Source organism: Primulina tabacum, chromosome 9 (assembly GCF_025594145.1).
Source record: "Primulina tabacum isolate GXHZ01 chromosome 9, ASM2559414v2, whole genome shotgun sequence".
Classification (NCBI taxonomy): domain Eukaryota; kingdom Viridiplantae; phylum Streptophyta; class Magnoliopsida; order Lamiales; family Gesneriaceae; genus Primulina; species Primulina tabacum.
Window position 1 is genome coordinate 40,169,584 of NC_134558.1, and position 16,314 is coordinate 40,185,897.

General features: G+C 40.7%; 1 protein-coding gene and 1 long non-coding RNA gene across 4 annotated transcripts; one reads left to right on the top strand and one right to left on the bottom strand.

Moving 5' to 3' along the window:
• Positions 1–463: 463 nt before the first annotated feature.
• LOC142556761 (uncharacterized) lies at positions 464–13,486 on the bottom strand. Of its 3 annotated transcripts, none has more exons than XR_012822677.1 (10): positions 13,199–13,486; positions 12,944–13,019; positions 12,813–12,852; positions 12,576–12,634; positions 12,467–12,504; positions 12,247–12,310; positions 12,095–12,148; positions 1,260–1,361; positions 852–961; positions 464–751 (listed from the first exon to the last, which is right to left on the bottom strand). XR_012822677.1 is itself a non-coding variant. In XM_075668250.1 (10 exons), exons 1-9 carry the CDS (start codon positions 13,375–13,377, stop codon positions 905–907), a joined length of 669 nt encoding a protein of 222 aa, XP_075524365.1. In that variant the 5' UTR covers positions 13,378–13,486; the 3' UTR covers positions 464–751; positions 867–904. The 3 variants fall into 3 exon arrangements, 2 of the variants coding, with proteins under 2 accessions (XP_075524365.1, XP_075524364.1); XM_075668250.1 differs by having other exon boundaries at positions 867–961; XM_075668249.1 differs by having other exon boundaries at positions 464–961.
• On the top strand, positions 13,353–14,724 carry LOC142556762 (uncharacterized). The gene is made up of 3 exons (XR_012822678.1): positions 13,353–13,472; positions 13,552–13,658; positions 14,076–14,724. It is a non-coding gene; the product is annotated as an uncharacterized LOC142556762 (long non-coding RNA).
• The last annotated feature ends 1,590 nt before the right edge of the window (positions 14,725–16,314 follow it).

Here is a 16,314-nt window from a genome sequence, read left to right on the forward strand (position 1 = left end):
TGTCGTATTAATACATCTTAGGTCCGTCTAATTTGTTTAGTTGAGACCACACCGGGCTTGAACAGTAAGATATGTAGATCATATTTTTTTGAACATATTTTCCAGAAGTAAATCTCTGAATATAGGTCACAAACTCACTTTATGTTCGGTTATATTTCCCATTAAAAATATGATGTTATTTTATAATATTGTATTTAATTTTCTAGTACTATATATATGTTTTAAAACTTGTAAGTATAATGCATCGTTAAAATTTAATATAAGAATGACTATTATTTACTTGTAAAATTTTAAAAATTTGTCGAGGGATGTGAAATCGAATTTTTTTCCGGAAATAATCAGGATATAACAATTAAAAAAAAAAACATTTTTTTTCAAGACAATAAGCGCGTAGGAACGTGGACACACATTGAATGAAGAAAAAACCCAAACAAAATACTTTTAACAAATTTTGTGTCAAAAGCGGATAAAATTTATAGAATAGAAGCGTGCCACATTCTTTAAGGCGATACAAACCATGAAAGAGGCATTTCTCAATAAGCTGGCCGATATTGTTTTGAGATTCTTCATGTCATTTGAATAACAAAAAATATACAGCATCTTGCAAGGAGGATTAAATCAATCATACACGAGAATAATTTTCGAACGAGCACATACAACACAGAACGTATCCGTCCAAATGTTCGAAGCCTTTCAACATATCCATTCCAGCTTTCGAGCCAAAAAAAGACCTTCAATCTCCAAGACCTTTCTGTTCAAAATGTTGTAGGAACAACTCAGTTCTCACTCCAATAGTTTCATTTTAAGTCTTCATTAATGCGAGGAGGAAAAAGGGCATGACGATTCCTTACTCTAAGCATACTTACTACGCATCAAATATAATAGATTAGTGGCCAGAACTCTCCTACAAATCCTTGAATTTGATCAAGAGCTGATCCATCTGAGGCTGGTGCCGCCTTACCTGATTAATCAAGAAACTGTGATGTGAGTAAAATCATTAATCATTGCATCCAGTAGAATGTGCTTGCTGGTGTTGTAGCCTGACATATTGCTATGCAATATGAATTACTAAAAAATTCAAAGCCAAATAAATAGTAGAAATCCTGTTCATTTCTCCTTTATTCTGCCTTCTTTACTTGTTCACTTTTTCTTGAATCCTATGGGGAGAAGGGGGAATCTAACAGAGAAAACTCATTGATGCATCGTGATAAAAAGTTTAAGATCAAGATGATAGCAGAAAACTAAACTAGTTGGCTTACTTTTACACCAGCCATAGACAGAAGTTTGTGAGACGCTACATAGGCAACATCTGGATTATCCAATCTCTTCTCCACATAGTAGATAACTTCTGAAACCCCTGACTGAAGACAAAACTATCCATTACCAAAACCATAGAGCAAAAGTACTTGAAAAGATTAGATCAAAGAGATAGAAGCTGGATGAAAAAATAACAATCTGATAGAAGTTGCTAATAACTACAACAGTTATTTCTAATTTTTGACATCTTTCGTGTAGAACCCGTAAGTTAGTAGACGTATAAGCCGTGCATAATTCTAGATTTTTAAATTTAATTGACTTCATTGCATGATTATTTTAAATGCATTTATTTGAAGTTAATTATTTTATTATTTCAGTTCAGTAGTTTGATTTTTAGCATTTCAGTTATTTCAGTGAGGCCGGACCGGAGTTGGAGTTTTGAGATAGAATTTAAGATTCGAGAAATATTTCCAGAAGTTAATTTAGCTAGCAACCAAGTTCATTTAAGTTAGAAAGGGAGGTTTGAGGATTTAATTTAATTATTTGAGGTGATTAAGAAATGAACTCATTTAAGTTATTAAATTAAGGGGTTAGCTCACTAAAATTATTTAAAGGGTTAGTAAGGCTTTCAAGGATTATTAGTTGACTAGACAACCAACATTTCCCCTTTATTTTATTATGCATTTTTCGGCCACCCTTAGTTGCTAGAAGATTCATTTTCCAACTCATCAACTTTGACCAATTCTTTGCATGTAATTAGTAGGATAATTCTAGGATTTTTGGGAGCACAATTTAATTAATTAATGGACATATCCTAGACTAGAAAACAAGCTAATATTCGGCCACCTCATCCCCAAGTAGACTTGATATCAAACAACAATTCAAATTTCAAAGGAGAGTGGACTTAGTCTTGATTCATTCCTTATATCTTGCACCCTTTCTCCTCACCTTCCTAACCATTTTTCCCCCTCTCTTTTCTTTCGAAATCTGAGTGAAATTTTAAGCTGAGAACCGTGGGAATCCAGTAGGAAAATAAGGGAGAGAAATCGAGAGCAAGAAAGGTAGACAAGAAGCGCTCCACCTCCTCCGTGCCGCGTCGTCGTCGTTTCGTTCGTTTTCTTTCGAAACGAAACCAGGCATGTCTAGATCTCTTTCAAACCTCAATCAAGTCATATTATTAATTATTTTTCAGTACATGATCAGATTTTATCATTTCAAAAACCGAAATTTTCAGCAAAACAAGAAAGAAAATTCTGCACAGATTTTTATCGACTTCCATGCTTCACGATTGGTATGTTTTGTTTCGATTTCAGGGATGGATCGTTCCAGGGGCTCGAGGCTTCATATAGACATGTACTAGGACATGTTAGGGCCATGATAGATCGTGAGTTTCAGTTCCATACATGCTGGAACGAGCACATGACAGCAACCTCCCCATTAGTGCAGAATGTTGTTCGAAAAATTCAGTTTCTTGTCATGGAGGAAGGATCTGATCTTGGCTGCCCCAAGGGCCTATAGCCATGGTTGGATCACTTCCCTAGCATGTCTAAGACGTGACTAAGTTGCCCTTTTGGTGGCTTGGTCCATGGTTCATCGGTTTTTAATAAAAACGTCAAAACGGCCCCTATACCCCTTCGGCTTCTTCATTTGTTCAGCTTTTGGTTCGTTCTTTTGTTGCTTGGTATGGATCTTGGTTGGCCTATGGCTCTTAGCCACGGTTCATATCATGCTCCTAGATGTCTAGATCGTGCCATGGTCAATCAAATGGCCACTGGAATGACGCAAGACATCGATCATAGCATAAACACTACACACGCATTCAAGATGCTCTCGGTTGGACCCTTCGGTTGAGTTTTGGCGTGATGCGGATTGTGGCTGGCCTAGGGCCCTTAGCCATGGTTCAAATCATTCCTTGGGATGTTGGTAAGAGTCTCTGGTCGGTGGTTCACGCCCCTAATGGCCTATAGTCTCGAAACCAACGCAAGTCTTGTAGTTGCGCAGCTGCTGGAAATTACAGCAAGTTGCTGTGTCGGTTCAGAGGCTCGTTCGAGTTCTTGGTTGGCTTTTAGCCCATGGCCTTGGACTGGACAGTGCCTCATTGAGTTAGGAAGGTCATGTTTTCGACCGTTCGTCATTTGGATCATTTTTGAGGTCGTACGAGAATTTACGGTGCAATGTGCCAAATTGACTCTCGAAAGAGCGTTTCGTGTTTTGGCCTCCATTCCACCTAGATTTCGACCCTATCATTTTAGGAACATTATTTTATGATTTTTCAGCGTATTTTAATCATGACTATACGTCGGTTCAGTGTCGGTTCAGGTTGGCTCGGAGTCATGATTAAATGCGAAGTCATTAGGCGTCATAGTCGCATCTTTTGAACGTAAATTGCATAGTTGGTCAAGTTTAAGCTATTGCATAATTTTCATGGCACAGTTAGGTTGCAGCGAGCCTGTGAACGATCCAATCCAATCCAGTTGGTAAAATTACGGGACATTTTCATTATGCCAGTTAATTATTTTACGTGCATTAAATAGAAAATGATTATTTTTGAGATTTATGCGATATGGCTTGTGGTTCATTCACTATGTGGGAGTGTTATTTTATACGGTCGCCAGTGACCGATCAGTTCAGTATGGTACCACCCGGTCGCCAGTGACCGGCCAGCTCAGTTCAGTTTCAGCCTCCCCGGTAGCCAGTTACCGATCAGTTCAGCTTAGTGTAGTGGCCACAGGCGTAAAACATAATCTCAACAGAAAATTTTACCAGATATTTCAGTACAGGCTCCAAGGAGCAAATATTTTTACAGTGATTTCCAGTTCAATTATGCACGTATTATAATTGCTCAGTACAGATTATTTTCAGTATGCCTCAGGACAGGATATGTTAACTCGTGCATATTTTAATTCAGATTTTTACTCGTTACCTGTGATATATGCATGCTGAGTCTTTAGGCTCACTAGACTTGATTGTTGTAGGTACTGATGAGGCCAGGGCCGAGGGCGGGGACCAGTGAGCCAGCTTAGGTCGGCAGTAGTGGCACCCGAGGACCTCAGAGCAGCAATTGTTATTTTTTTTTTTTTCCGCAAACAATTTTATCAGTCGTTGGATATTTTTAAATCGTTGTTGTTGGCAAAACTTTAATTTTCTTCCGCTGCAATATTTTGAAATATTGAACTTGATTCACCAGTGATTTTATGAATGAGGCCATTTAAGTTCTTTTAAAAAGAAAATTTTTAATTTTCCGCAAATTTTCAAGAAAGGAGTTTTAGGCCCTTCACAGTTGGTATCAGAGCGGTGGTTCTGTATAGGGTTTCACTACTACTGACCGCGAGAAGCTCACGAAGCCACGCCTTTGGTCTGTAAGTTTTTCAGTTCAGCATTTTGTTCAGCATTTTAGTTAAAGGATGAATTAGTTTGTCAGCATGCTTCCAGATTTTCAGTATTCCAGAGTTCATTTAAAATAAATTATGGAATTATGCATGTTAGTTACGTATGGGTTATGTTGGAACAGTATGCCCCCTAGACGCATTTTAGAGCGCAACAGAGAGGAGGAGCCTCGCCGAGAAGACAGGGAGGAGCGTAGACCAGAGGGAGACCTACCACCTCTTCTACCGCCCCCACCGGACATGAGTGCCCAGATGTTAGCTGGGATGGCACAGTTCTTCGCACAGTTTGCGGGGGGCAATGCCGCAGCCGTAGCCGCAGCCGCAGCCAGGCCGACAGGGCCCGAGGCTGTGTATGAGCGATTCATGAAGATGCGCCCGAAGGAATTCTCTGGGGCATCTGACCCCATGGTTGCCGAGGGATGGATCAAATCCCTCGAGGTTATCTTCGATTTTATGGAGCTGGGGGACGCAGACCGAGTCCGATGTGCCACCTACCTGTTCACTGGAGACGCCCGCTTATGGTGGGAAGGAGCTTCGGTAGCCCTGACATTGGCTACACTTTCTTGGACCCGCTTTACGGAGGTTTTCTACTCCAAGTATTTTGCTGAGGAGGTTCGCACCAGGCTGACCACCGAGTTCATGAGTCTGAGACAGGGGGATATGTCGGTTACGGAGTTTATCCGTAAGTTCGAGAGGGGCTGTCACTTTGTGCCCCTGATAGCGAATGATGCCAGAGCCAAGCTGATGCACTTCCTGGTGGGCTTACGGCCGATCTTGCGCCGGGATGTTAGGGTATCTGACCCTGCTACTTATGAGGTTGCCGTCTCCAAGGCCTTAGCCGCAGAGCAGGATCTGCGGGATATCGAGAGGGATCGCCAGGGCAAGCGCCCAGTCCAGGCACCGCACCGCCCTCCTCCTCATCAGCATCAGCAGCAGAATAAGAGGCCTTTTCATGGACCGCCCAGGAACCGAGGCCAGCAGCAGCAGCGGGGACGCACAGCCCCGAGGACTCAGGAGCACCCAGTCTGTCCCAGGTGCTCGCGTCGCCATCCTGGAGCATGTATGGCTGGCTCAGGAAAGTGTTTTAAGTGTGGCAGTCCAGACCACATATTGCTGCAGTGCCCTCAGAGGAATCTGCCTACCCAAGGCAGAGTTTTTGCTCTCCATGCCGCGGAAACCAACCCGGAGACTATGTTGTTGACAGGTACCTTTAAACTTTAAGCTATTATTTGAATTTCCGTGTTTTGGGAATCGGGATTTAGATTTTGAACTTAGAACTGTTATAGGATTGCATGCTCTACTCAGATTTATTTCGGGGAAATTAAGCTAGAGGAACCTTGACCTTTGCATGTCTATAAGTTTAGATCTTGTAGTGGGATTCAACTTAGAGTTCCGATCTTTCAGGGAGAATTTTTATATCTGGTTCCGCTACCAAGGCCTTGATAGATTCAGGGGCCACTCACTCGTTTATTTCGGAGGTCTTTGCTAACTTCCTCAAGATCCAGACCATTGGGCTAGATACAGCCTTTCAGTAGTATTGCCGTCAGGCGAGGAGATGGCAGCTACCAATGTTATCCGAGATATAGACCTTGAGTTGCACGGTAATCTTGTTTATGCGGATCTGATTGTGCTACCGATGCCGGAATTTGACATCATCCTAGGGATGGACTGGCTATTGAGGAACAGAGTGTTGATAGACTTCCAGCGGAGATCTGTTCTTGTCCGACCGCCTGGAATGGAGCAGTTCTTATTTGAGCCGGACAGGTACTTTCCTTTACCGCGCATTATTCCTTATGTTCAGGCTAGGAAGCTCATGCATAGAGGGTGTCGGGCATTTCTAGCAACCTTTTTATCTGTCCCCGAGGAACCCAGCCAGTCAGCCTCAGATGTTCCGGTTGTCAGAGATTTCTTAGACGTTTTTCCCGAAGACGTCTCTGGTATGCCACCAGAGAGAGAGGTGGAGTTTTCCATTAAGCTTATGCCAGGTACGGCTCCGATATCCAAAGCGCCGTACCGACTAGCACCGACAGAGATGGCAGAGCTTAAGAAGCAGATCCAGGAACTTCTCGACAAGGAGTTCATTCGCCCGAGCTTTTCTCCATGGGGCGCGCTAGTCTTATTCGTGAAAAAGAAGGATGGCACGATGAGGCTTTGCATTGACTACCGGGAGTTGAACAGGGTTACAGTGAAGAATAAATACCCACTGCCGAGGATTGAGGATCTGTTTGACCAGTTGCAGGGAGCTTCGATTTTCTCCAAGATAGATCTGCGTTCTGGTTATCACCAGTTGAGGGTGAGAGGTGCTGATGTTTCGAAGACAGCTTTCATGACTCGTTATGGTCACTACGAGTTCCTTGTGATGCCGTTCGGTCTGACGAATGCGCCAGCGATCTTCATGGATCTCATGAATCGCGTATTTCAGCCGTACCTTGACCAGTTTGTGATAGTGTTCATAGATGACATTCTCGTCTACTCCAAGAATCGGGAGGAGCACAGCAGGCATCTGACCACAGTGTTGCAGACATTGCAGAAGCACAAATTATTCGCAAAGTTCAGTAAGTGCGAATTCTGGTTAGAGAAGGTGGCGTTCTTGGGCCACATTGTTTCTAGCAGTGGTATTGAGGTAGACCCCGCAAAAGTTGTAGCAGTCAGAGATTGGGTTGTGCCTCAGAATGCATCCGAGATCCGCAATTTTCTTGGGCTAGCAGGATATTACAGAAAATTCATCTAAGGATTTTCCTCTATCGCCGTTCCACTCACAGCACTGACAAAGAAAAATGTGAAGTTTGTGTGGAGCGAGGAGTGTCAGAAGAGCTTCGATACTTTGAAGCAAGCTCTTATTTCAGCACCAGTTTTGGCCATGCCATCAGGGCCCGGCGAGTTTGTCCTTTATACCGATGCTTCGAAGCTTGGTTTAGGTGCAGTTTTGATGCAGCATGGGAGAGTGATAGCGTATGCTTCTCGACAGCTGAAAATCCACGAGAAGAATTACCCTACCCATGATCTGGAGTTAGCGGCCGTAGTTTTTGCTTTGAAGATTTGGAGGCACTATCTGTATGGAGAGAAGTGCCAGATCTTTACCGACCATAAGAGCCTCAAGTATTTCTTTACGCAGAAGGAGCTGAACATGCGTCAGAGGCGTTGGTTGGAGCTTGTGAAAGACTACGATTGTGACATTAGCTACCACCCGGGTAAAGCTAATGTAGTTGCGGATGCTTTGAGCAGGAAAGTCGCAGTGATGGCTCATTTGACGATGCAGAAACCTCTTCAGATTGAGATGCAGAGGTTTGATCTTGAGACTTATCCTCGAGGTAGAGTTCCTCGTTTATCTACCTTGACTATCCAGTCCTCTCTTATTGACCGTATTCGCAGCGGTCAGGCAGCAGATGAGCAGTTGGCACAGTGGAAGAAGAGAGATGAAGCCAAGGGCAGTGTTTTGTATTCAGTCAGCGACGGTATTGTGAGATACCGAGATAGGATATGGGTTCCTAGCAGTGATTCTATCCGAGCAGACATCTTATCAGAGGCCCATACGTCCCCGTACTCCATTCACCCTGGGTTAGAGTTTTGCCGATCAGCGGAGGAGAGAGTTAGAGTTTGCAGTGGGCGATCATGTCTTCGTGAAAGTGACACCTACGAAGGGTGTCATGAGATTTGGCAAGAAAGGGAAGCTCAGTCCGAGATTCATTGGACCGTTTGAGATCCTTGACAGAGTTGGGACGCTTGCTTATCGTGTGGCTCTTCCGCCAAATCTGGCCGGAGTACACAATGTCTTTCACGTCTCCATGCTGAGGAAGTATATGGCAAACCCTTCGCATGTGCTGAATTTCGAGCCGTTGCAGCTTACTCCGAACTTATCTTATGAGGAGAGACCCGTGCAGATCCTAGACAGACAGGAGAAGAAACTTCGGAACAAGTTGGTTAAGCGAGTCAAAGTCAAATGGCTCAACCATTCAGAGGAGGAAGCTACGTGGGAGTCTGAGCCGGAGATGAGAAGTCGATACCCTGAGTTATTCGGTGAGTTCTAATTTCGAGGACGAAATTTATTTAAGGGGGGAAGGATTGTAGAACCCGTAAGTTAGTAGACGTATAAGCCGTGCATAATTCTAGATTTTTAAATTTAATTGACTTCATTGCATGATTATTTTAAATGCATTTATTTGAAGTTAATTATTTTATTATTTCAGTTCAGTAGTTTGATTTTTAGCATTTCAGTTATTTCAGTGAGGCCGGACCGGAGTTGGAGTTTTGAGATAGAATTTAAGATTCGAGAAATATTTCCAGAAGTTAATTTAGCTAGCAACCAAGTTCATTTAAGTTAGAAAGGGAGGTTTGAGGATTTAATTTAATTATTTGAGGTGATTAAGAAATGAACTCATTTAAGTTATTAAATTAAGGGGTTAGCTCACTAAAATTATTTAAAGGATTAGTAAGGCTTTCAAGGATTATTAGTTGACTAGACAACCAACATTTCCCCTTTATTTTATTATGCATTTTTCGGCCACCCTTAGTTGCTAGAAGATTCATTTTCCAACTCATCAACTTTGACCAATTCTTTGCATGTAATTAGTAGGATAATTCTAGGATTTTTGGGAGCACAATTTAATTAATTAATGGACATATCCTAGACTAGAAAACAAGCTAATATTCGGCCACCTCATCCCCAAGTAGACTTGATATCAAACAACAATTCAAATTTCAAAGGAGAGTGGACTTAGTCTTGATTCATTCCTTATATCTTGCACCCTTTCTCCTCACCTTCCTAACCATTTTTCCCCCTCTCTTTTCTTTCGAAATCTGAGTGAAATTTTAAGCTGAGAACCGTGGGAATCCAGTAGGAAAATAAGGGAGAGAAATCGAGAGCAAGAAAGGTAGACAAGAAGCGCTCCACCTCCTCCGTGCCGCGTCGTCGTCGTTTCGTTCGTTTTCTTTCGAAACGAAACCAGGCATGTCTAGATCTCTTTCAAACCTCAATCAAGTCATATTATTAATTATTTTTCAGTACATGATCAGATTTTATCATTTCAAAAACCGAAATTTTCAGCAAAACAAGAAAGAAAATTCTGCACAGATTTTTATCGACTTCCATGCTTCACGATTGGTATGTTTTGTTTCGATTTCAGGGATGGATCGTTCCAGGGGCTCGAGGCTTCATATAGACATGTACTAGGACATGTTAGGGCCATGATAGATCGTGAGTTTCAGTTCCATACATGCTGGAACGAGCACATGACAGCAACCTCCCCATTAGTGCAGAATGTTGTTCGAAAAATTCAGTTTCTTGTCATGGAGGAAGGATCTGATCTTGGCTGCCCCAAGGGCCTATAGCCATGGTTGGATCACTTCCCTAGCATGTCTAAGACGTGACTAAGTTGCCCTTTTGGTGGCTTGGTCCATGGTTCATCGGTTTTTAATAAAAACGTCAAAACGGCCCCTATACCCCTTCGGCTTCTTCATTTGTTCAGCTTTTGGTTCGTTCTTTTGTTGCTTGGTATGGATCTTGGTTGGCCTATGGCCCTTAGCCACGGTTTATATCATGCTCCTAGATGTCTAGATCGTGCCATGGTCAATCAAATGGCCACTGGAATGACGCAAGACATCGATCATAGCATAAACACTACACACGCATTCAAGATGCTCTCGGTTGGACCCTTCGGTTGAGTTTTGGCGTGATGCGGATTGTGGCTGGCCTAGGGCCCTTAGCCATGGTTCAAATCATTCCTTGGGATGTTGGTAAGAGTCTCTGGTCGGTGGTTCACGCCCCTAATGGCCTATAGTCTCGAAACCAACGCAAGTCTTGTAGTTGCGCAGCTGCTGGAAATTACAGCAAGTTGCTGTGTCGGTTCAGAGGCTCGTTCGAGTTCTTGGTTGGCTTTTAACCCATGGCCTTGGACTGGACAGTGCCTCATTGAGTTAGGAAGGTCATGTTTTCGACCGTTCGTCATTTGGATCATTTTTGAGGTCGTACGAGAATTTACGGTGCAATGTGCCAAATTGACTCTCGAAAGAGCGTTTCGTGTTTTGGCCTCCATTCCACCTAGATTTCGACCCTATCATTTTAGGAACATTATTTTATGATTTTTCAGCGTATTTTAATCATGACTATACGTCGGTTCAGTGTCGGTTCAGGTTGGCTCGGAGTCATGATTAAATGCGAAGTCATTAGGCGTCATAGTCGCATCTTTTGAACGTAAATTGCATAGTTGGTCAAGTTTAAGCTATTGCATAATTTTCATGGCACGGTTAGGTTGCAGCGAGCCTGGGAACGATCCAATCCAATCCAGTTGGTAAAATTACGGGACATTTTCATTATGCCAGTTAATTATTTTACGTGCATTAAATAGAAAATGATTATTTTTGAGATTTATGCGATATGGCTTGTGGTTCATTCACTATGTGGGAGTGTTATTTTATACGGTCGCCAGTGACCGATCAGTTCAGTATGGTACCACCCGGTCGCCAGTGACCGGCCAGCTCAGTTCAGTTTCAGCCTCCCCGGTAGCCAGTTACCGATCAGTTCAGCTTAGTGCAGTGGCCACAGGCGTAAAACATAATCTCAACAGAAAATTTTACCAGATATTTCAGTACAGGCTCCAAGGAGCAAATATTTTTACAGTGATTTCCAGTTCAATTATGCACGTATTATAATTGCTCAGTACAGATTATTTTCAGTATGCCTCAGGACAGGATATGTTAACTCGTGCATATTTTAATTCAGATTTTTACTCGTTACCTGTGATATATGCATGCTGAGTCTTTAGGCTCACTAGACTTGATTGTTGTAGGTACTGATGAGGCCAGGGCCGAGGGCGGGGACCAGTGAGCCAGCTTAGGTTGGCAGTAGTGGCACCCGAGGACCTCAGAGCAGCAGTTGTTATTTTTTTTTTTTCCGCAAACAATTTTATCAGTCGTTGGATATTTTTAAATCGTTGTTGTTGGCAAAACTTTAATTTTCTTCCGCTGCAATATTTTGAAATATTGAACTTGATTCACCAGTGATTTTATGAATGAGGCCATTTAAGTTCTTTTAAAAAGAAAATTTTTAATTTTCCGCAAATTTTCAAGAAAGGAGTTTTAGGCCCTTCACATTTCAAATGTTATGCACCTATTTTAAGCTCTGTACAAAAGTACATCTTGATACATCGGTTTCATAAAAATTGTTTTCATGACAGATAGTAACAGTGGATAACAAACTATGTTAGTTTGGGAAAATGCATCCGAAAATAAAGTTATGCTTGCTCGATTGTCACAAGGGCATTACCATCAGGATATAGGCACAATAGGAGAGCTCAGCCAAAAAAAAACATTCTACTGGGGGAAAACCCTCTCCATATTAAGCACAAAACAAAAACATGAGAAAGTTGACCACAAACACGCAAGAACCCAAAAACACTTAATAGCACATTGGGTTTGTGCTTACATACAAGCTCCAAAAAGGTAGTAATGTTCACCTGAATAATTATCTTTGCACACTCGTTGCAAGGAAACATCGTGACATAAAGCCTCTGTAGTGGTAAATGATGTAAACACTTTATCAGAAATGTCAAATATGGACCCAAAAAGAAATTAATGATTGTGACAGTAAGATAAGATTAGAACTAACTTGCCCTTCAGCAGATGCATGATTTGTATTTAGAATAGCATTGACTTCAGCATGACATACGTAACTACAAGAGGCCACAAACAAAGATCAATTGAAACTTTGGGATTAATTGAGGAAATGACAGAGGAAGAAAACAAAACAAAGATTTGAGATAAAAACATCCTAAAACATTATTCGAGTAAAAAAGCTTATATTTTGAATGTCGTAATATGGTACTTACGGATACTTTGTTTCGAGGGAATCCCCATTCTTGGATTTCTAAAAGAACAGGGAACAAGTAAGATACAAGTCTAGAAATTGGCTCTATAAAGATAAAGAGAAATACCAACCTTAGCCCATGGAAGCTTGTCGTCTGAACAACCACGGGGGAATCCATTATAACCAATGCCTGAATGCAACCAACCATCAAGATAAGCTGAGATTGCTTTAATATTTTCTTTTTGCTGACTACAGGTTTCTCAAATAAGATGTTGGATCCACAGTAATATTAACATGATGTTGTGCTTGCAAAATAAATTCTTCAACCAAAAAAAAAAAAAAAACTCATGTCCATTAAGAAATCTTACCTAGAATTATTCCCTTTTCACTCACCAAGCAAGCGCCAACCTGTAGTATAGCGGAAAAGTAAACCAAAGAGGGTAAAAAAAAGCTGACAAAATCATAAGTTAATCTAAAAGAAAATCTAGACAAGATAGACCTGTCTATTTGGATCCTTGGACCTCTCAGCTGATAAAAAAGCAATTGCCATAAAATAGTCGTCCCATGACAAATACCTACCAAAATGAAGGGCTAAACAGATTATTGCAAGAAAAAAATGTATTGTCCACGCGTATTGGCACCTTGTTCTCCACAGCTTGTACTTTGAATAAATCTCGACTCAAATTCCCCCCTTTTCTATATCTAATTTACCACCAACAAGTAATATTCATACAAAACGTGACCAGTAGCTTACCCTTTTCGTTTCGCTGGATCAAATGGGCTCTGAGGGGAAAATTTCCTCTTGACGTCGCTGTTCTGCGAGCTGTGGTTACTGGAGGTCCTGGAATTGACGTACACGGAAACGGCGACGGCGGATGCCGCCGCAGCGACAACAGTGGCTGCAGAAACCACGATTATTTCTCTCGAATTCATTATTTATCCGACAAGGAAGGGTGTGAATTGCAGAAAAGGAGGGTGAAGAAAAGGTGGCGGGAAAGAGGATGGAAAGTCGGCTGGTCAATTTAAATGTAAGTTATTGGGCTCTGTATATACAACAAAATTTCAGCCCAACTCCAATTTAACTCCCTCTCTCTCACAAAATTTCAGCCCAACTCCAATTCAATTCCCTATTATGAATATGGAAACCTCCAACAGCGCATTTGGGTCTTCAGCAACATGGCTAATCCTAGTTCTTCTGCTCAAACCTCCGACACGTAAGTTTTTCTTCTTCACTTTAACCACATTTAGCAAAACCCATGTTGGTTTTTTTTTAGTTGCTCATATTTTCTGTTGTTGAGGTTCTGTTGGTTGATTTTTGATGTTCAAAGGTTGTCTTCTTTTTTTTCTTCCTGTTGGTTTGCTACGGTGATATGGGATTACGTGTTTTCCCTTCTGCTTTTCATGTTGGTGTTTGGGGATGTCAAGGTTGAATTATATATGGAACTTGAATTTTTCTCCACGTTCTTCGGGAAATTTGCTGTTTTTGTTCTTTGGGACCAGTTTATGCTACACTTCGCCGTTGTGTTACACCGGATATTATTTTATACAAGAACATATCCACAGACCACAATATTTTTATTTGAATTCAGAACATCAATTAATGTTCTTGCCTAAAATCACATATGTAGCAGGTGTAGCATAGAGTCATTCTTTGGGAGCAGGGAGAGGGGGTAGTGTATTGCAAGTACCTGCAAAGTTTAGGAGTTTTGAAGGACTTTTGGAGGAAGATATGTTGGATAATGATGCCCCTGAAGATAGGCTCGATCCACTCTCGACGGCTTGGAAGAATCCATGTCCAATATCCAGATAGTCCTGAGATATCGTCTTAATGGTTATGGTTCGCTGGATGTCATTCTCATTCACCCAAATCCATCGGGTTAGCTAGGGATTGAGTTTGATTCCCATTTACCTAGATTCGCTGGGAGGTCACCTGTGAGCTCATCCCAGCCTACCTCTTATATATCTGCTATTGATTCTTCGAGGACTTTGCCGACCTCCACCCGATGTCATAGCCAACCTCCAAATACATATTATTACATCGATTGAAAAGGGGGAGCCGAGCTCCCATAAAAAACTTGAACGAGCTCATCACACGGCAGATGAGCTCATGCTTCAAATGAGCTCCGAGTCCGATATATCAATATGTCATCCGCAAAGATAAGGCTTATGGACATTAAATCTAACCTTATCTAAGATTTTGAGAATTCAGAGTCCAACAGGGGAAGGATTCCAACAAATTTAGAATTCTACAAATATTAGAGTTTTAGTCATCAAAGAACTCTCTACGTGATTCTTCTCCTATAAATATTAGTTTCCGGATATTGTTTATTCATTCATATATTCACTCATATTAAGCACACACAATGCTTTATTAATTTTCCTATTATCTGAATTGCGTGTCTGAGGGACTACGCCCGAACAACCTTTCTTGTTTGTGTTTCCATATCCAAATATTTGACCCGAGCTTCCAACACAAGATCTGATCTCCCAAAAGGTTATATTTATAAATTCAAATCTGATCTCCCAGCAGGTCTCACGACTTTCATCAACATCATATAAAAACACAAGTTTTGCGAAATAATGTTGGTCATACTGTTTGTATTAACTCCGTGTGTTTTGGGATAACTACGTATCCTAATAAAGAGTTCGCTTTCCAAAATCGGTGAGATTTCAAATACATTTTTATTGTTGGTGATGAATTTGCATAGAAATCCACCCTTTATTAATGTAGTTGAATGTGCTGGTGATTGAGATTGATTTTAGATACTTCTCCAAATCAAATCATTCCATCTAATTGCAATTTGAGAGAATTTTTATCCATTTAAATGTGGGCGAAATAGTTGCAAAATTGCAATCATAGATACGGCTGGAGGAGTTTTGAGGTCTGCCACACATCAAATAAGAAAGAGAGGAGAGCCATCGCCTCTGTCTAGTGGAAAAAATTAAATTTTATTTGCAAGTTATTAAAAAATAAGTTTTGTGGCCTCTAGCATACACCCTTCTCATCTAAAATGTTGGGTTTCCACTGACCCTTTACTCCCATGAAAAGGACTGATTTTACAGGCCATACTTTGCAGAATGGTCGAACAATTTTTCCTTTAATATCAGTAGTCAGTACTTTGGAAGATTCGATCTGGAAATTGACATTGGTGTGCCGGATGAAGCTGGGAGTCCTTCGAAGAATTGATGTAAAAAATATGAAACTTGCTGATGATGTGAGTTAATTTACTTGTTAACTTGCTTTTATATATACTTATATTGAGATATGATGTTCACTTGGTTAAAATATATTCACTGCAGGTTGATCTTGAAAGAGTTGCGAAAGATATCCACGGTTATGTTGGTGCTGATCTTGCTGCCCTTTGCACCGAAGCTGCTCTTCAGTGAATCCGAGAGAAAATGGACGTAATTGATTTCGAAATAAATAGGAATTGCTTGCCTTTTTCCCAAATTCAAATCTCTATTCCTTTATCAATTTTGTAGGGAAATTGAATAGTATTTCGTGAAATTTATTTAAAATCTGAGTTCCATTTTTAAATACGGATAATGATAATGTGCGTAGTGAACAATTAATTTCTTCAAAGCTTATTATTCATATAATTATTTTAATAAATGAAATGAATTATTGGTATAATTATTTCTTTAAACCTTAAGAAGAAATAATTAATAAATATCCAACAATATACTTTATTTGTTTATCAACTTATGCCAGAAAAAGTATTTATTTGAACTCTTTATCCATCAACATTTTTTGGGCTTATTTTTTTTTTAAAATTGATATATAAAATATTGAAAATATGATATTAATATATGATATTTGACTAATAAATATTTAAGATCTGACACTAATATGATTTTTGAGTACTCAAT